General features: G+C 35.0%; 1 protein-coding gene across 1 annotated transcript; it reads left to right on the top strand.

Moving 5' to 3' along the window:
* Window positions 1–3,014: 3,014 nt before the first annotated feature.
* Window positions 3,015–20,039, top strand: HELRODRAFT_110053 (hypothetical protein). Its single transcript, XM_009014931.1, has 41 exons — window positions 3,015–3,092; window positions 3,449–3,508; window positions 4,010–4,050; window positions 4,346–4,424; window positions 4,612–4,686; window positions 4,914–5,045; window positions 5,228–5,296; window positions 5,575–5,752; window positions 6,131–6,257; window positions 6,460–6,625; window positions 6,891–6,994; window positions 7,294–7,426; window positions 8,093–8,192; window positions 8,361–8,453; window positions 9,045–9,093; window positions 9,376–9,454; window positions 10,448–10,547; window positions 10,679–10,773; window positions 10,963–11,035; window positions 11,170–11,276; window positions 11,564–11,733; window positions 12,220–12,391; window positions 12,604–12,689; window positions 12,830–12,899; window positions 13,388–13,498; window positions 13,761–13,870; window positions 14,238–14,373; window positions 14,644–14,700; window positions 14,886–15,053; window positions 15,412–15,621; window positions 15,803–15,990; window positions 16,092–16,263; window positions 16,578–16,748; window positions 17,130–17,215; window positions 17,590–17,764; window positions 17,931–18,062; window positions 18,243–18,436; window positions 18,523–19,263; window positions 19,370–19,373; window positions 19,397–19,666; window positions 19,715–20,039. Exons 1-38 carry the CDS (start codon window positions 3,024–3,026, stop codon window positions 18,827–18,829), a joined length of 4,644 nt encoding a protein of 1,547 aa, XP_009013179.1. The 5' UTR covers window positions 3,015–3,023; the 3' UTR covers window positions 18,830–19,263; window positions 19,370–19,373; window positions 19,397–19,666; window positions 19,715–20,039.
* The last annotated feature ends 1,509 nt before the right edge of the window (window positions 20,040–21,548 follow it).

The following is a 21,548-nucleotide window of genomic DNA, read 5'->3' as shown; positions in this document are numbered from 1 at the left end:
TATACATACATAACAGAGTTCAATAAAAGATAATATTAAGTAAATATAAAATGAAATGTAATAAGTGAAATAGTTCAATAAAAATAAAAGAAGGGGGCGATGGATTGAATAGTTTCAAAAAAAGAAATTTTGAATGTATTTATGAGAATAATAATAATAATAATAATAATTATTATTATTATTATGAGTGCATGTAAAAACGCCCTTCAAAAAGAACTCAGAGGTGCCAACGATCATTGTGTAGCTATTCAGTAAGGCGATGCAATGAATGGAAAAACATGAGCACTATGAGCTTGGGCAAAAGGATAGTGTTTTAACTTTTTACGAAATTGAGCTATAGACATCGCAAGATCACGAAGATCCCTAGGCAAACCATTTCAGACAGCAGAACTCATTACGGAGAAATTTCTACGGCCAACAGTCAAGTTTGTGTCAGTTACAAACAGTAAACCCGAATTGTCATATTAATAAATCAAACTCTCTGATTGGCTGGTTTGATCTGGTATGTTGATATTTATATTACGTTATTATGCCTAATTTTTTTGTTAGATGTTTTTCTAGAATCATCAGTACCAGTGGCGGATTTAAGGGGAAGAGGGACGGGTGGCACTCTTCCGTTGAGTGTGTTGTTTGTGTTAAGAGTTAGTAAAAGTCGTAGTTTTAACGGAAAAAAGTAGAGCTTTTGAATGGAAAATTTTCATTATAAGCCTATTATCAGAAAAGTTGGCCTCCCGTAAAAAATGTTAGCTCCCATGAACACAGAAAAATTTTCGAAACAAGTTTTTGAAAATTCCCCCGGCCACCAAGTTTTTATTGAAAGAAAGTTCTCGCCTCCGGGCCTCCGGTCATGGACTCTTTTCCCAATTCCCCCCACTTTTTTTAATTCCCCCCCCTTCGGTTGTCAAACATTTTTAAAAGTCTTGCCTCTCCGTCAAAGCTGTCTAGATCTGCCAATGATCAGTAACGCCGCCATGTACAGTACTTTGAAGATGGGGGCCAAAATATTTGTCGACCTGGGGGATATTTTTTCGAAAAGGAGGGAGATGCAAAAAAAGTCGACGACCGAGAGAGAAGTTTTTTGAAAAGTTGATGACCAGGGAGAAGGAATTTCACAAATTTCTTTCACGGGGGCGCCAACATTTTTACTAATGGGCTTATAATGTCAATTTTCCCTTCAAAAACACTCTACTTTTTCCGTTATCCTAAATCCGCACTGCTTATATGTGTTTATATATGTGTGTATGTACGTTGTAAATGTATGTACGTGTAAATAATAAAGTCCCAAACAGAGAAGATTTTTCCAAACCGCAACCGCCCGCATCCGCACTGCTCATTATCTGGCCGTCTTAACCTCATGTTTAAAATTAGAAGATAGCAACCCTAGAGAGCAATTTATTTACAATATAATTATAATCAGAAGAATTATAGGAGAAGAATTTAATAAATTTCTAATTTAATAATTGAAATAATATCGGCCAGAACAATGAGCACAAAATAAACGACGATGAGGAACTCAAACAAGCTATTTATTAATTTTATGCTGTCTTATTAATGTTGAAACTGCTCAGGTAGTCTACCAGTCCCTCTGAAAAACATATAACGCATTACGATTTTTTATTTTATTGATTGTTACACAGTTGTCGTCGAGGTATTTTAAAATTGTTTTACCGTAGCCCAACCTCCAGCGTTTCAGCACAAGCTGGGTATTGTTGACTTCGTTTAGTTTTAAATTTCCTAAATAAGATTTAAATATGCTAAGTATTTTATTGTTTTTTGAATGCTAATTGGATCCTCAAATATTTGCTACATATTGGTCGGAATGTTGTGAATTCTTCTGTTTAACTGGTATTTTTGACATTTTGTGATAATGTGATGAATGGTCAGTCTTGTACCACAAGTATCGCAAACTGGAGGTGAAGATCTTGTGTAAATTCAAGAGTGAGATAATTTTGTGTGACCTATTTTGATTCTTATTACATCGTTTGGTATCTTCTTTCTAGATGCAATACATTTGGATTCGGACTATTTACTTTAGGGTTTGAACTTTTTAAAAAGTTATTGGCTGGATTCCATTTTGTTGCCACGTGGATACGATATATTGATGTATGATGGGTTTATATCGGACATTGGTATTGGAATGTTTGATACTGGAAGAGAATGTGCCAGGCTGGCAGCCTGGTATGCTCTTTCGTTGCCCAAAATTCCAATGTGGCTAGGACTCCAAAATAATTTTATTGAATTATTATTTATCATTATGTTGTGAATTTTGTTTTTATTCCTTGTTTCTAGGGGGTTTCTATTTCTATCAGAATTTATTGCCGTGAGGCTGGATAAGGAGTCTGTGACAATTAGAAATTGGTTTGTTTTGCAGCTTTTTATGTGATCCAGTGCCATGTTAATTGCTATCAGTTCAGCTGTTAAGGTCGATGCGTATGGTGGGAGTCGTTGGAGTAGGGTTTGAGATTAGGAATGACAGCTGCTGCTGATCCTTTTTGTCTCGACTCATCTTTATATATTATAATGTGATTTGAATGTTTTTCTAATATTTCGTAGAAGCTCATTTTTCTTAAGCTTGAGCTTTTCTTATATTTTGTAATTGATGTGTCTATTTCTGGAGTTTTAATGTTCTATGGCGGAGCTTTTTGTGATATTTCTTGAATGATTTTTGAATTATTTTGATTTTTTGTGTTCCACTACTCTATCACCTAAGATGGGTATGGCTTTTGAATTTTTCTTTTCTTTTGTTGTTATGAAAATGAGTTTGATGCTTTGTGATTAAACTTTCGTATAAAAATTCATTGTTAACTTGAGATGTCTGCCATGACGACATTCTTTCATTACGTCAATATGCATAAACATAAATTGTGATTAAACTACATAAGGCAATTATATAAATATCTATCTTTTCTATGCATGTTTTGAAATAGGCGATAATACGTTCAATCGTGTACGATTCGGACCGAACCGCTTAAAATTTGTCAAATTGATTAGCTTGGAAAGTTTTTTATTTATTAATTAGTAACATGGCGACTAAGAGAAAATTTAACATCGCTCCAACTGTCCAGCAAATCCAGGCTGACGTATTGACGCAGGTGATTCAGATTAATTTACTAAAATTTAAAATTTAATTAACTTTTTATTATGTATTGTTATTAACAGAACTTCTAAATAATAAGTAAATTTATTTTATTTTTGTTGTTTATTAATAAATAAATGATAATAAAATTTTATTTTCTGATTTGGTTTTTATTTTAGTGGAACTGCTGAAGCAGTGGGATTTCTTATTTTTTTTTATAGATAATAATTACGGTGAAAAAAACATTTTCATCTGACCATTTTTTCATCACTCAGATTAATTAAAAATAACCCACAGATGTTTTTTATTCATGGAGACTGGTAATTAACATAACATAACCATAACGTATGAATATTTAAATTTTATTTCCAGCTGTCAAAAAAATACTGGGCTCCATTCAGTGATTTGCCAAGACTACCATATAATGCTCAGGTAATTCTAAAATATAAATGCTGGCATTTTTATTTTTATCCTTGTCTTTCAGTGTTTTGTCTGCTTTAGACTGAAAATATCATATGGTGTTTTTTCATATTCTCTATTAAATGTTAGATAATTTGTTATTGACATCTGTAGCTAAGAGATGAAGAATTAATATTTTTTCTTGATTTTTTTTAATATTTTCAATTTTTTAAAAAAATGCAAGTTAAATGAAAGAGTATTATAGAGATTAGGTAAAACGTGAGATAGGTATTCTTGTGGTATCGTCCATGTTTACAAACAATCATAATGTACATTATGATTATTTGTAAACATGGAGGATACCATAGGAATACCTATGGAATAAATTAATTAATCAGATAAATAGATATTCAGATTTTAAAAAAGATTCACTATTGCTTGTGAGGTCAATTAACTTTTTATAGATCACTTATTTGTTAATGTTCCAATTTTTATAAAAATAAATTTATTTTTTTCTAAATTTTCCTCTTCAAGGTTATTGATGATATTTATGCAATGGAGCTGAAGAAGACACAGTTGGTTTTTTTTTATTTTTAGCATTCTTTATTATTTTTTTTCAAAATTGTCAATTTGTAATAACGATAATTAATTAATTAAAATTTTATTACTATTCGTACTTGAAAAAGTGGTATTTTTATAACATTATCTTAATCGTCATATATTAAACTGATATAATATCATTTTTTTTTTTAAATTCTTTCTTTCATTCATTCATTTATTCATTCACTTGTTAAATCATTCATTCATTCATTTTTAAATGAATGAATATTTTTATATAAATAATTAATATTTTTCAAAAAAATTATCCAGCTACTCCACTAGAAGAATTATGCTATTGGAATACAATCAGTTTTTAGAAAATTATTTATGGCCGAATTATACCATCAAGGTAAAATTTTTTATTCACCTTTCACAGTTTCTACAACTTATTAAAATATTCATTTATTAAATTAATTTTTATAAATAAATTTTCAGTCAAAATTGAGAGGTGATGTTGAAATAAAATCATATCATAATCATCTTATTATTATTATTGTTTTGATTATTATTATTATTATTATTATTATTGATGCCAGTCAACTCGAGCCCACGTCCTCTGCATCGTGTCTATGGTTAACGAGAAGTTCAGAGAAAGAGTTCCAGCCTGGAATGTCTGTGAATATTATTTATTGTTTTTATTATTATTTATAAATTAGTTGTATTATTATATTATTTATTTATTTTTTCATCAGTCACTCAGTCCTTAATTAATCATTTTTCCTTACATAATTCAACACTTTCAAACCAGTGCACCAAAATGTTGTTATTATTATTATTATTGTTATTATTGATAATATTATTGTTAATTATTATTATTATTATTATTTATTCCTCCCAGTGCTTCCAGTCCAGTGGTGAATTGTTTGAGGACTTCTTCCACAGAGTTGTCCTCATCAGCCTCGAGAAGGACATCTCATATGCCGAGCTCTGCGTCGTCATCACCTTCTTCATACACGCATTTAATAGTCTTGTTCGTTTTTTTTTCTGTGTTTTTTTGTATTTATTTTCTAAAATTAATTTTTTTTTATTTCAAAAATTCAAACTTCCTCATAGTCAACGTGAATTCTACAATAGAACCTTTGATAATGTAGCAATTTGATGAGGATATTTTTAAAAAGTGAATTTTAAAATGTGAATTGTTAATATTACCAGGGGAGTGATTTAGTTAGGAACCAGGTGATGAAGTTGGTTACTTTGTTGATGTGGAAGAATATTCATCAGGTGGGCGGTTTAATGGTGTTTGTTTTGTTTGTGTGTTTGTCAGTTTGTGTGTTTGTTTGTTTGTTTGCGCTTGTGCTGTTGTTGATTTTATGCTTGCAACAACTTTAAATTTTTTTTTATTAACTCATCATCATCAATATGGCCAAGACCATTGTTTTTTTTCATCATAACTAACTATACCATCATCACTTTTAACATTAATGCCATCATCATATCATCATAACTATCACCAAACCATCATCACACACACACGCACGTACACACACACAAACACACAGTCCTTAAGAGAATGGATATTCGAAGAAAACACGACACACAAAAAAGTTTGGAAGAAGTTAAACAAGGCGTTTGATTCGTTGGAGGGCCAGAAAAAAGTAGATGCAGAGGTCGAGGTGAACTTCCTGGCTAACCACCTTGACAAGTTTCTAACTGTTGTCCAGTCGTTTCAAGTTACCGGTCAGTTGACTGAGTAGAGTAACTTTGCTAATTTGTAGTAATTTATGTTAATTAGTTAGTATTAAGAATTAATAATTATCATTTATGTTAATTAGTTAGTATTAAGAATTAGTATTTGTCATTTATGTTAATTAGTTGGTATTAAGAATTATTACTTATCATTTATGTTAATTAGTTGGTATTAAGAATTAATATTTGTCATTTATGTTTATTAGTTAGTATTAAGAATTAATAATTATCATTTATGTTAATTAGTTGGTATTAAGAATTAGTATTTGTCATTTATGTTAATTAGTTAGTATTAAGAATTGACCTTTGTCATTTATGTTAATTAGTTGGTATTAAGAATTAATATTTGTCATTTTTGTATGGCTAAAGGTCCCATAGAACCGCACAAAGTGGATTATTGTGAGAGATTCATTGAGTGGATGATTGATTTGCTGGCCCAACTGCCTACCAGGAGATTGTTCAACACTCTGTTTCATTCCAAGCATTTCATTGTTATGTTAGTTGTGTTTGTTCGTTTGGCCGGTTGTTCGGCTGGCTGTTGGCTAATAAGGTTGATAGATTGTTGGCTGGTTTAATGGCTGGTCAGTTGATTAGATGGTTGGTTGACTGGTTGATCAGTCAGTTGGCTGTTTGGTTGGTTAGTAGGTTGGCTCATTAATAGAGCAATCATACAAACACTAACAACATACGCAAAACAGATGCAGAGGAAGCAACTTGCTGAAGCGAGAGGAAGGCAAGTTATTCACCGAATTAATGGACATGTTACAATTCTATGCAAAGTTTGAAATCAACGACAAATCAGGAGAGGCGTTGAATGAGCGTGAGGTCCTCATTGGCTGCTACGATAAGATGGCCAGATTGCAGGTTAATACTTACTTACTAATACTGCGGCATGCAACTTTTTTTATAAGATTCTCTTTTTAGCATTTTCCAGAGGCACCAACCACAAATACACGCTACCCAATACATCACACATTCCAATGAGATTGGCATGGATCTTCTTGCATTTAAACCCAGTCCAACAGCTGTGCCAGTCACCCTAAGCATTCAGCCTTCTAACATTTATTTAAAGTGGCTTCGTACTGTCATGCTGTATTTATTTTTATCACGTCATTATCATCAACAACAGAAAGCAATCTTCAAGAACTTTCCAGAATTGAAAAGTGTGGCCCTGCAGAGTGCCTCAAATGTCAACTGTCGAAAACAACTAATTAAGCATTTTTCAACATTACCGTTAGGATTTCTTTTTCTGGCAACTTCTTTGACGTTTTCATAATTTTTTTGTGACTTTTTTGTTATAATTTTAATAATCTTTAGTAATTTTAATGAATATTTTTTGAAATGTTAACTCAGAACTTCTTAGCTGTAATTAATTAAGTCAGTAGTTGAAGAAAACTTATTTAATTTTATTACTAATTACGTTGGATTATTATTATTATAATAATAATAATTATTATTATTAATCAAGTAATTAAATGAAGTTAGTGGCTGTTGAAAAAACGTTGAATAAAAAAATTTTCAATCACCTCAAGGAACAAGAGGCTCCACGAGTTGGTGGCCGCCATGCTCCTAGTTCCCTCTCCTAACAAACAACAACAGCAACAACAACAACTACAACAGCTACTTTCTCCACAACAACAACTTCTTCCACAACAACAACAGCAAGTCAGTGATATGGAATCAGAAGAAAACGGAGGGCAGCAACCAACATCTCAACAACTACAGCGAGAAGAAAGTGAACCTGATAAGAAACAACAAGAAGTACTGCCTATGCAACAACCACCCCAGTCACAACAACAATCACAACAACAATCTCAGCAACAACTACAACAACATGTGGAACATGACACAACAGAATACAGCAGCGATTACCTTCTTGAATTATTAGTTAGCCTCCTATTATACTTTTTGCTTCATATTTTGTTGGCTCAGTCCACAGTGATTTTAGAAACTTAGTATAAATTTTGCCATGTCAAAACGTTTGATAATAATTGAATTTTAATGTTGGGAAATGTATATGTCTGTATGTGTTTAGGCATCTTTGAGAAAGAAAATTTTTTGAAGAAAAAGTCAAACAATGTGTGTGTGTACTGTATAAGTGTACAACTGGCTATGTGTGGAAGAGCTGTTATTTTTAAAGAAACACAAAGTGAGACTGAAACCCCGAGACACAAATACATTCATTTGTTTTTTTTTTCATTTTATATTATTTTATTTCCTGATGCGACCGATTTTGTGCCTATCAGAGTCTGATATTCTAAATAATTCATAAGAAAAACATTCACCCAACAACTGCAACCGCAACCATCATTTCAGATTTACGAGTTGGAGCTGAGGCAGTCCCAACTGGAGCAGCTGAACACCACACCTCTCTACCCAACTGAGCAGATTATTTGGAATGAAAATATCGTGCCTGTGGAGTATGCAGCCGGTGTCGAGAGCAGGCAGGCCGCATCAGGTCCGTATCTGCTTTTTTTTCTTAATTTTTCATGGGGTTCTCCTTGCCATAAGTTCCAGTCACTACAACAGCAGAGCCTTAACTATTGCACCATCTTTATCATCATTTATAACCACTTTCAATTTATTTTTCGTCTGCCAGGAGGTCTGGCCTTGCCGAAGTTGAACCTCCAGTTCCTCACAATTCATGATTACTTGCTGAGAAACTTCAACCTGTTCAGACTGGAGTCTACTTGTTAGTGTTATACGGATATTTGGCTGGTTTTTACTATGACTTTGTTTGACTCTATGATCCATCTGTTTGGTTAACTGGTCGTCTAATTTATTAATTATTATTAGTTGAATGGATTAATTAGTTAATGATTTAATCAGTTAATTAGTGGTAAGTTACTCGTTTGATGTAATTAACATTACTGTTGATTGGCTGGTTATAAATCGCAAATGATTGGTTGTTGGCTGTGGATAATTTTACGGATTGGTTAGTTTCTTGATTCATAAGTTTGTTGATTGAGTTATGTTCTTTGTTGACGAACTGATCAATCTATCTATCTATCTGTCTATCTATCTATCTATCTATCTATCTATCTATCTATCTATCTATCTATCTATCTATCTATCTATCTATCTATCTTTTGGTTTATTGGTTGCTTAAAGGATTTTTTCAATGAGAGGTATCAGATTTGTGTAAAGTTATGGCAAAGGTTGAAAAATATCACTCACTCGAATCTCAATTTTGAAAATTACATAAATATTTGGTTATGATAAGTTCACCCGTTCCCAGAGTAAATTAGAATGAATGAATCTTGTAATTATTAATATTTAACAGATGAAATTAGACAAGATGTTGAAGACGCTGTCTATAGGATGAAGCCATGGTAATTTATTTTTGAAATTTTATTTTCTTACAAAATTTTCAACTTCATTGTTTCAATGCCTTCAAGTAGTAAATTCGTGACGCGTTTTTTTTTATTATTATTTGTTCGTTAATCATTCGAACAGGGTTGTCTTTTGACAATGCTATTCGCTAGTTGTTATGTTAATCTTAATTATTATATCATTACATAATCATTTTGTTAATCATTGTATTAACCCTTAATCATTTTATTAATACTTAATCATAATACTAATCTTTAATCCATTTTCTTAATCATTTCTAGGCTTGGAGCAGATTGTGATTGTCATTTTGGTGGTTACGCTCGCATGGCACACACCATATCATCTTTTACAGTTGTTGAGGTGGGTTGAGATGGAATCTATCTATCTATCTATCTATCTATCTATCTATCTATCTATCTATCTATCTATCTATCTATCTATCTATCTATCTATCTATCTATCTATCTATCTATCTATCTATCTATCTATCTATCTATCTATCTATCTATCTATCTATCTATCTATCTATCTATCTATCTATCTATCTATCTATCTATCTATCTATCTATCTATCTATCTATCTATCTATCTATCTATCTATCTATCTATCTATCTATTTATCTATCTGTCTGTCTTTCTGTCTGTCTGTCTGTCTATTTTTCATTCTCTCTTTTTTCCACATTTTTTTTCTCTCTCTTCCTCTCTTTTAATCTTTTTATCTCTTTTTCTATTTCCTTCTACTTCTTGTTTCTGGCTGCCTCTTTCTCTCATTCCTTTATCCCCCGTATCTTTTCTATTATATTTTCATCAGTGACGTTAACTCTAATATTATATTTTCATTATACTTCATATATATATTTTGAATATTTTCAATGTATATTTATTTGTATGTGTGTATTGGATATGTGTGTCTATGTAAATGTGTATGTGTTGGTATGTGTGTGCGTACGTGTTTCTACGTGTCTAGGTAAATGTGTATGTGTAGATATGTGTGTGTACGTGTTTTTATGTGGGTGTGTATGTATTGGTATGTGTGTGTGTTTACGTGTTTTTAGGTGGATGTGTATGTGTTGGTATGTGTGTGTGTGTGTGTGTGTGTACCTTTTTTATTTGGATGTGTATGTGTTGATATGTGTGTGTACGTGTTTTATGTGGATGTGTAATGTGTATGCGTTGGTTTGTATGTGTGTATCTTTTTTTATGTGGATGTGCATGTATTGGTATGTGTGTGTGTGTGTGTGTGTATGTGTTCGTGTTTTTATGTGTCTATGGGATAGCGTATGTGTTGTGATATGTGTGTGTACGTGTTTTTATGTGTCTGTACATTTACTTGCACCATCATGTGCGACACAGGTGGCCAAACCGAACGTCGGCGAGAACCAGCCAGCCTGTGTGAGAGCAGACCTCACCATCAGCCTCAACCTGAAGAATAACTTTCACAAAGAATGGCTCGGTTGGTTGATTGTGTATGTTGTGCTGTATTGCAATATTATTTTTTGTTATTGTCACTTATTTAAGAATTAATAATGATAATAATATTTATAATAATAATAATTATAAATAATAATGATTTAAAATGACCAGCCCTCCGTAAACATGACGTCATCTTCCTGGTCACCGTCCGGCCACAGTTTCCAACTGGCTACAAGTTCGATTTCACCCAGCCATTCATACCACAAGTGAGTTAGGAGGAGGATTCGTGTGTCGTAGTTTTTATTGTACATATTACTGATTTTGTGCTTCATGTATGCGTTTATAGTATACCCACAGCACTGACACACACGTACGCACACGCATATTTAAACACGCACACACACACACGCACACACACACATTCTCCCACATATGCACGCAAACACGTTCTTTAGGTTGGTCTGACCTATGTGAGAGGCTGTGAAATTGAAGGGATGCTTGATGACGCCGGCAAGGTCATCGAGGAAGGTTAAATTTTTTTTCTTTTTGCGTACGTATATATGCATACTCGCACAAACATACAGACACACACACAAACATATACCCACACAAACATGTGCACACACAAACATATACACACACAAACATATACACACACATAGGTGTGGAGCCAAAACCCACAGTTACAGGAGACAGTAGAACATTCCGCGTGTTCCTTGATGCTAACCAGTACTATTCTGACCTCATGAATATTAACAAGGGCAACGAAGTAAGCAGTTTAACTCTCGATTCGTTTGTTCGTCTAGCCCATATGATAATTGCTAACCAAAAGTTTGAAATTAGGTTTCACGTGAAATATTTTGAACGTATGTACAGCTGTGTTGTTGCGTATTTTGATGAGGGTGTTTCAGTATAACCTGCTTTTCAATCGACATCTTGACATTGAAAATTAATTTTGACGTCACCAGTCTGCGTCACATTAACGCCATCATTGGCTCCATCATCTACGTCACATTAAGCATCATTATTTACATCACGTGACAACAACAAATACAGGACCCGTATGAAACATTCAACTTGGTCATCCGCCGGAAACCGAAAGAAAACAACTTCAAAGCTGTCCTGGAGACCATCAGAGACCTCATGAATATTAATTGCGTCGTCCCGGACTGGCTCATTAACATAATTCTGGGCTACGGTGATCCCTGGGCTGCTCATTACTCCAAGTAGGCTCGAGCCTCATGTTAAGTATCTTAGCCGCTGAGTGTATGTATAAATTGTTGTGCGAAAGTTTTAGCTGGTGGATCCGTTCGAAGATTGATTTACTATGGACGTCTGACAACGACTTGTGTGTCTAAATGTGGAAGTTGCAATATCGTGAACAGAAGTAACAAATTAATATCACAGACAATAGTAAAAAAATTTAGTTTAAAAATTTTTGGCTACTGGTTGATTGTTAATTGAGACTGCAGATGTGAAAGCTTCTGCCTGTGCCTGTCAGATTCTGATTTTTTAAAAAATAATAATAATAAAGTTTCACTGTGTCACACTTTTTCTCGTGGTTGAAAAGTGGTTGTAATTTTTTTATACAATTACTCTGTGGACATTTGTGTTAATGTGCCATTGCGAATGATGAACAATATGAACATGTATAAAAGTTTTAGAAAATAATTAACCTACGTTGTTATTCACCACGCACGCCAATTGATCAGACTGCCAAACAACATTCAAACGATGGATTGGAACGACACATTCCTGAATTTCGATCACCTCAAAGCCTCCTTTCCTCACCATGACGTCATCCTCGCCACCAAGCATGTTTACAACGACGAACGTGCCAATGGTGTTCTTCCTGTTGAAGGGGAGGATGGTGACGGAAAGAAAGTTGAAGCTATTGACGATCAGCCACCGTATAGGTTTGTTTGCTTGCTTGCATGGGCGGCCCGATGGCTTAATGGGTAGAGGTGCCTGGTCCTGTTTCTCAGTTGCCTGGTTTAAATGCAAAAAGGATCCTCGCTCATTTGATGAATCATAAACGTACTAATGAACATTTCAGGTTGACATTTTGCAAGTTGAACGACTCAAAGAGTGTGGAGGGTGATTCTAACATGAAAGATACGATAATCGTTCACCCTTACAAACATGCAAACAGGGGTCCTTATCGGTTCAATCAACCTAGGAGGTGATTACGGTGATAGTTGATGATGGTGTTGATGGTTGATAATGATTGGGATTGCGACACAGATGATGGTTGTTGTTGTCGCGATTATACTTACTAGCCAAACCAAAATTTTCTCACAAATCCATCCTACCACGTAACAGAAACCAGATCTTTTTTACACCGACACAAATCGAAGCCATCAGATCCGGGATGCAACCAGGGCTGACCATGGTAGGTCAAGTGGGGGGGTGAGGGGTTGAGTCTTTTTTTGAGTAATCTGAATTAACAACACACGTGTATAGAATTTTTCATTGGATGAATTACTGATCATTATTGCTTGTGTTCTAAAATGAATATATTGTTATCTGAATAATTCTTCAATAGGTTACTGTATCAGTTGAAGTGTAAGTAGTTTGCACCGTTAGAATTTCGAATTTCTAGAACATTAACTAAGTAGCATCACCGAAGTCTCTTGCAGTTCATTCATGTTCATTAATAAACTTGTAGACATCTTATTCGTTTTCACGTGTCTAATTGTTGGTAAATAATGTAATTTATCCATGTTGTGTCATTACTAATATAAAAACATGTTCTGTCATTACGTCATTACTAATATAAAAACATCTAGGCCCGCCTCACACCAGCAACACACACGCACGCACACAGGCACACGCACGCACACAGGCATACATCCCAACTTATTTGAAATTAAAATTTAGGTTGTTGGTCCTCCTGGAACTGGCAAGACGGACGTTGCCGTCCAGATCATCTCCAACATCTACCACAACTTCCCCGAACAACGGACTCTCATCGTCACTCACTCCAATCAGGTTCTATGTCGCTATTTTTGTCTGGTTATTTATTTTGCTGTTTGGTCTTCATTGCCTGGGGTAGGCGAGGCTCTAATTGCATTCGAACTCATTCGCTGCGAGATCGATGCCAGGCGTCTCAACCATTACACCACCGCGCCTTATAGACACGATATTTAGAATTTTTATAGTATATTCCATCACATGTTGCGGGTTATTTTATCGTGAATATCAATGAGCACGGTAAGTGCATTCTTATTTTTATTGACAAAAAAACATTCAGGCTTTGAATCAATTGTTTGAGAAGATCATGCAATTGGATGTGGAGGAGCGCCATCTGCTTAGGTTGGGTCACGGAGAGGAGGAACTGGAGACTGAAAGTGATTACAGCAGGTTCGTTCGTTTCTATGGTAGGATAGATGGATGGATGGATGGTTGGATCAGTGATTAGATAGATTGATATATATGGAATATGGATGGATGAACTGACGAATGCGTAGATGGATCTATGGATAGGTATATGAAGGAATGGATATATGGATGAATAGATTAGTGAATGAATAAAAGAATAGACGGATAGTGTATGGATAGATGGATATATGGATGTGGAGTGAATAAATAAACATACAACAGCTCATTTCTGTTATTCTGTTACACACAACATGCATCAAACCAGTAAACATTGTCATTCACCCAATATTCATGGAAGTATTCATCATTATCTGCATGTGTTTGTATCTGCAACTTGCATCTTCTCCAGGTACGGTCGTGTGAATTTCGTACTGGAGCAGAGGTTGGAACTGTTGCAGCATGTCAGCAGGCTGCACCAGAGTTTGAACCTGCCACTGAATCATGAGTACACTTGTGAACTGGCTGGCTATTTTCATGTTCAAGAGGTTCGTTCCTGGTTTTTATTCTTTTCTGTGGGTTTTGATTTGTCGTTTGTCAATCGATTGGTCGATTTATTCATTTATTTATTCGTTTTTCCGTTTATTCTTTCGTTCATTGATTTGTCCATTAGTTTAGACTAATATAATTGCATGCATTCGACTCCAAGCCCTTTAAACCTGACAAAATTGTCAGCTCAATTATTTTATATGCCATACTGGTAATCTTTAAACGAAGTTGTCATCAATAAATTCCACCACCAACAACAATTCCATCAGATCCTGGCCAGGCAGGAGAAATTTTTTAATGACATCAACACAGCCAGGAAGGATGAGGTACTGCTTTTTATTTCCATCTACTTTCCTCAGATTAGTTATAACAATTTTGATGGATGGTCATTTGTTTAGTCACTAAAGGCCTCTAGTCGCTATGATCTAACTGCATTCGTTATAGCGTTCCAGCCAATCAATTAGCACGTAATATCTCGGGAATAAATGACATTTTACATTCTCCACGTCAGTCGTCGAACGCAGTTGAAGACACGGTATTGGTTTCCAAGTGCTTTCCATTCCATCGATTCTTTGAGGACGCACCAAAGCCCCTCTTTAAGAAGGATTCATTTGAAGAGGACCTTGAGGTGGCACGTGGCTGCTTTACTTACGTCAACAAGATCTTCAAACAACTCGAGGTGGGTCGAGTTTTTAAAAATTGCTTTCTATCACGCAAGTATGAATTTGTTACTAAAAAAAGTGTTTTCTTCATGGGTGAATTGAAGCTAGCTGAGAAAGGCTACGTTTGTAAAATTTGTTTCATGTCATCCAAGTATGAGCTTGCATTAAATCTATAACTAAAAAGTATATTTTTCATTGTCTAAATAAATTGTATCTAATTGATTTGAAAAAATAATTTCTAATAATGTTATTTTTGTCTTTTGTTTCTTCTTCACTATATAACGTTTTGATATAACTTCATTCATAGGAAACAACCCACACATACGCACGTACGTACACACACACACACGCGCGCGCGCGCAAAACATCACCCAGGAGTTTCGTCCATTTGAGCTGCTTCGAAATGGGAGGGATCGATCGAGGTACCTGCTGATCAAGGAGGCCAAAATAATTGCCATGACGTGTACGCACGCTGCTCTGAAGAGGAGAGATCTGGTGGAGGCAGGCTTCCAGTACGAGAACATCCTGATGGAGGAGGCAGCCCAGATACTGGAGATTGAAACTTTCATACCTCTCTTGCTACAGGTGAGTGCTGCTGATGATGTGAACGATGGTGTGTTGGCGGTGGAGTTTTGATGAATCTGATTTTAATTTGATTTTTGCATTCACAACAAATGATGAAGTGAAATCAACGAAAGAGCTGCGATGATTATTACTTATTCTCAAATAAATAAATTAATTAACGTATTAAACATGGATGTTATAGAACCCGGAGCATGGAATCAACCGTCTGAAGAGGTGGATCATGATCGGCGACCACCACCAACTTCCTCCCGTCATCAAGAACATGGCCTTCCAGAAGTTCAGCAACATGGAACAATCTCTCTTCACGAGATTCGTTCGTCTGGGAATTCCCACTGTTGACCTTGATGCTCAAGGTCGTTCTAGGCCAAGGTCGGGGTCGTTCTTTACTTGACAATCAGTTATTTCACCTAAACCAGTCACTTCATCATTACAAGTTTAAAGATTAACCACCACCATCACCACCCACACAGCATATGCAACTTATTCAACTGGAGGTACAAGAACCTGGGCAACCTGCCACACATTCTCATGCGCCCCGAGTACAAGCAGGCCAACCCCGGCTTCTTCTTCGACTTCCAACTCATCGACGTGCAAGATTTCAACGGCGTCGGCGAGTCGGAGCCTAATCCCTACTTCTATCAGGTTTTCATCTGAGAGTATGCTTTCTCGTGCTGTGTTTGTTCCAGAGTAGTGGTGAAGATTGAGGTTGCAGTTGGAAGAATGTAGATGGTACAGCGGAGATGACGCATGAGTGTCGCGGTGATTGTAGAGATTATATAAGATACATGTTGTTTAGTCGATTCCTATTTAGTAATTATTTTTTCATTTTTACATCTGTTAATTTTGATTGTTAGTAATTTAGTCATTTGTCTATTAATTCATTCATTCATTCATTCATCCATTCATTCATTCATTTATTTTTAACTTCTAACCTTCCCTATCTTACTACCTCAAAGAACTTAGCAGAAGCGGAGTACGTAGTTGCCCTGTACACGTACATGAGGTTGATTGGCTACCCAGCCGACCAGATAACCATTCTGACGACGTACAACGGACAGAAGCACCTCATCAGAGATGTCATTCAGCGCAGGTGCGCCAACAACAAACTACTCGGCAGACCTCTCAAGGTTTGTTCTTTTATGTCCAATTTTTTTTCTCTCTCTCTCTCTCTCTCTCTCTCTCTCTCTCTCCTAATTAATTCTTTGGGGTATCAGTGATATAGCACACAGAGAAAGAGAGAGAGAGAGAAAGAGAGAGAGTGGCTGATTATTTTTAATGTATTTCAAATATTTTAATATATACGCATTGCCCTTATAAACTCTTTAACTACAAAAGCATGAAAAATCTTTTAAAAAAATGTTGTTCTTTGATCTTAAAACATTTCAAACTGTATACATAAAATTTAATGTAATTAGTGAACAAAATAATGGAGTATATAAAGTAGTTGTAATATATTTTGCAATTACTAAATGATGTTTGAGCTTTATGCTTTGACCTTTGAACTCTAGGTGACCACAGTGGACAGGTACCAGGGTCAGCAAAATGACTACATACTGCTCAGTCTTGTGAGGACCAAGAATGTTGGCCACCTCAGGTTATTTAATATTGCTGCCTGTGTTCTTGAGCATTTTGTTGTTGTTTTGTAGCTGTCTTGAGGTTTTGTGTTGCTATTTTTCTACTCTCTTGTTGTTGCTTTTACCGAGTTTTTATTGTTGTTTTTGTTGTTACTGTGTTTCCCGCTGTTGTATTTGTTGTTGCATCGTCGTGTTTGTTAGCTACTTTTTATATCGGTAAGACTGAACCATTAATAATATAGTGGTGGAGATGGTATAATATCTCTACACACGACTGCGTTGTCGTGCGACTTTCTCTTTTTAACTATGTAAATTCGATGAATTTGGAGGCTGTTTTACAGCCGAAAAAATTTAAAAAAAAAGAACGCCTACACAACTAATATTCTGTCACCAGAGATGTGCGTAGGCTGGTGGTGGCGATGTCCCGCGCTAGATTGGGCCTCTACATTTTCGGTCGGGTGTCACTGTTTCAGAACTGCTTCGAGTTGACGCCCACGTTCAGTCAGCTGATGAAGAGGCCGATGAAGCTGTGGCTCGCTCCATTCGAGCGTTTCGCTACTCACAGACTGGTCAGTTGGCATGGGTCTTGTTGGGGGTGTTGTTTCATTTAGTGCTGTTACGTTGTGGGCATCAGCGTAATGCATTTTTAAATATTTTGATGAATTATTAATTATTACTAATTATTTACAACAACGATTGTTAACATCAAATAAACAAACCTGACATCCCTCTAAGAACGAAGTCCCACCCCCTGGCACCCCACTGGTCATGGAAAACATGCCCCACATGACGCAGTACGTTTTCGACTTCTACAAGGAACACGTTCAGCAACTGATCAGACAACAGCAGCTGCAGTACCAACAGATGGTGGGTTCTGTTGTTTGATTTCTTCGTTTTTTTTTCATAATTTATGCAAGATTTTTAGAAAGATTTTTTTGATATTTGTTCGTTTTTATGCTTTATTCAATGAAAGTTTTGTTCATTTGTTCCGTAATTATAACTAGTGCTTGTCGGTGACGTTGCTTGCTTGTTTAACTTCACATACAGGCTGCACTGAACGAAGCCTTGAAACCACCGACTGAACTAGCGTCATCACTATCATCAGCAGAAGCATCATCATCAGCACTCGCAACATCGTCCTCTCATCAGCACAAACTGACCGAGAGACAGGGAAGTGATAACGATGATGATGATGACACTGATGATGAAGAAGAGAATGCTGATGTGGAGGCTAACAAGATGTTTGTCATCATTTTGTGGTTTTGTTTATTATTTTTCTCATAATTTTCATAGCTACTTTTCACCAGATAAATTTTTTTTTCCACAGAACCGCCATGGAAACGGAAGAACAAATGGTTGTAGGCGAGAATAACGCGAACGAAAGTATGGAATCGAAAGAAAGAGAACTCAAAAGAATGTTAAATACGCCTGCACCTACCCAAGATAAAGATGATGATGACGCTGGTTCTCACCAAACGTCAGAGCACGTTGCTGACAATCAAACAACACAAGTAGCTGATGATAGAAACGAGGGCGATGTTGCTGAAGATGGTGCTGAAGCTAGCGAACCGAAACAAAAAATCAGAAAGACGGATGCTAGCGTTGGTGAAGATGGTGGAGATAACAGGGCTTGAATCGTCATAATTTTTGTTACAACAACCTTACCACTTGTAACTATTCATTGACTCTACTTTGTATAGTTAGGACTTTCTATGATGTTTAGAGAACCACTGTTAATCACAATGATAACTGATAATAATTTTTACCATGATGGTGACTTGACAACTATAATTATTGAACAGATTATTACAATTCTTAACTATTGAGCAGATTAATACAATGTTTCTCTTTTCATGTTGCCTAAGTTAACAGGCATGTGTGCTGAGTGTTTTGTTATGTTGTACTATAAAAACACTTGCCTTATGAAAATTACTCTGTTTCTTGTTTAGTTCGTACAACGGTTTAAAAGTTTTAGGGAAGTTAAAAATTCGAATAATGACCAGTTTGGTAGTTTTTTTCTACGTCAGTTGTTAAGTTGTTGAATACGAAGTAGAATTCCTATTAAAAAGTTTGTAGATTTGCAATACAGAATTTTATTTTTTCGTCGTAAAACTAAAAACGATTTCAGTTTTAAATTCGAACTTAAATCATTACCATTTTATTTTTATATAATGTTAGAATTCACTCTATATTCAAGTTTGTCATCAGAAGAGATATGCAACACTAGCGACAATTGAAGACCGGTGGGTACCACCGTTGAAGTACGCAAACCATGTGAATAAATTAACCATGCTACATGCTGAAGTGCTCTAAAGCTGGAAAATTGTCCAATTTTGGAGCCTTGCAACAAGGCTAACATTATAAATCTCTAACATCTGAATACACATTTTGTAAAATATACGTTGATGTAATGGTCTAGACGTATCTAGATGTATTGGGCCAAACACGCAAGATGATTTACTGTTGAGGAAAGGAGTTGTTTGACGATAGGTTCAATGTTCATGACAACTGACACTTGTTTGTAGTTGCGAGATTGCATCGAACCGTCATGATAATGATATTAATTTGAAATAATAATGTATTGTAACATAATATTTAATTTTTTGGCTTACAATCATTTGAGTGATCGTTGAAATGCGATTTGAACATCGTGATGAGTGAGTTTGAATACATTTTTTAATGAAATTGTTTGCAAGTTTTGAATTTTGTTTCTTATTGGAGTGCTCTAAATTTTTATTCGAAAATAAATATATACTTTGTCGTTTGAAACTATCATTGGAAATATGTTTGATGTTCAAAATTGGATATACAATGTAATTTCACTACATATCATTAAAGAATAAATTTTTTTGTTAAATTGTTAAATAAAGAATAAATTGAACAGATCTAACGCTCCATGAAGGCTGCAAGTAAGTACCAAAAAACCAAACAATTCCTACCATTCGAAGTGGATGGACGGAGACAACAAGCGTCTGCCGGGAACATTTTTGTAACGGCGCGAAAAATGAATAATTTGACTTTGTATGAATAGTTTAATTGTGAACGTTTATGTTACTCATAAAAAAATATTCAATTTATCGGTTAAACTTAATCTAGTTTGAGTTTATTTTAATTAATTAATTTAAATTAATTTAAATTAAGTTCTAATCAACCCATTTTTTCATTATGAAATTAACGAATTAAAGAAGAATTTTAAATCGTAAGAAGAGATACCCCTATATCAACTCATAACGTATACAAATAGATTTATTGAAATTTTTAAACAAAGTAGAACACATGCAATGAATAACAATCGCTAATTTATTATTGCTTCCTCTCCTAAAATCTCTGGCTAAATTCTTATCATAGCTAATAGAACCGGAATTCGTATGAATTATGCCAGGGGTGGGCTAGCTCTTTGCTGTGAGGGCCGCATTGGGAACTATTTTACCTTTGAAGAGCTGCATGTGTACTTAAACAGCAATTTTTTCGATCCGGGGGTGAATTTTTTTTAAGATTTGTGGCTCTTTTTTGGTCATAATGTCTGGCTGACGACCTTTTAAAGAAGCCGCGGGCCGTTGTTTGCCCACCCCTGAATTATGCAATTGCATAATTATATGGCAGTTGTTTCTGTATTAAATATTATTTGCTTCTATCATTCTTTCCAAACAATAATAAACTATCATATTCCTTCATTGAGAGCAAAAATCCTATTTAAAAGTTTGTAATCGAATATACCTCTAGGGGCATATTCATCAAGTAAAATGGAAAAAAATGATAAGGAAAAAAAATATAACGTAAAGAAATTATAACGTTGAATGAATTAATGAAACTAAACAGCTAAACAGATCAACAAACAAATAAGTCAAACACCTGCTTAATGATGCAACAACGAAATCACCCACTCATTCAAAATATTTAATGAAAATTTCACACAAACACACACACACACACAAACACTGAGGCAGGCACGTGTAGAGAAGGAAATGTCACTTTAAAGAATGTGTAATATGGCAAATCCATGAGAATGAACACAAAACGAACATTCACTTCACTCACATGCCTGCTCGTTCATTTTAACGCACGTACATCCAGTTAAGCAATCACGTGCAAACTGTCTAACATTAACAAACAAAAAACCTCAATCTTAATTTAGATATTTAAGAACGCTGTTATCTTGTTATTCGCGCGAACACATTTTTCAAGAGGTTTTTGCATAAATACCTAGAGACAAATTTACAGACAAACTGACAATTAAAAGCCAAACAACACCAAAAACCTTTCATAGAAACAAACACAAATAGAATTAGACCGTGCAACTGCAGGCATACAAAGCCAAAAAAAACACTAAAATGTGTACTTACATAAATATAA

Source organism: Helobdella robusta (assembly GCF_000326865.2).
Source record: "Helobdella robusta unplaced genomic scaffold HELROscaffold_14, whole genome shotgun sequence".
NCBI lineage: Eukaryota > Metazoa > Annelida > Clitellata > Rhynchobdellida > Glossiphoniidae > Helobdella > Helobdella robusta.
This window is presented reverse-complemented; position numbering and strand designations above follow the sequence as displayed.

Excerpts from the sequence above, each read along its gene's own strand:
- HELRODRAFT_110053 (XM_009014931.1), top strand. The coding sequence starts at position 3,024 with ATGGCGACTAAGAGAAAATTTAACATCGCTCCAACTGTCCAGCAAATC. Across the intron at positions 6,258-6,459 it reads TCCAAGCATTTCATTGTTAT|ATGCAGAGGAAGCAACTTGC; the intron begins GTTAGTTGTGTT and ends TACGCAAAACAG. Across the intron at positions 9,455-10,447 it reads CATCTTTTACAGTTGTTGAG|GTGGCCAAACCGAACGTCGG; the intron begins GTGGGTTGAGAT and ends TGTGCGACACAG.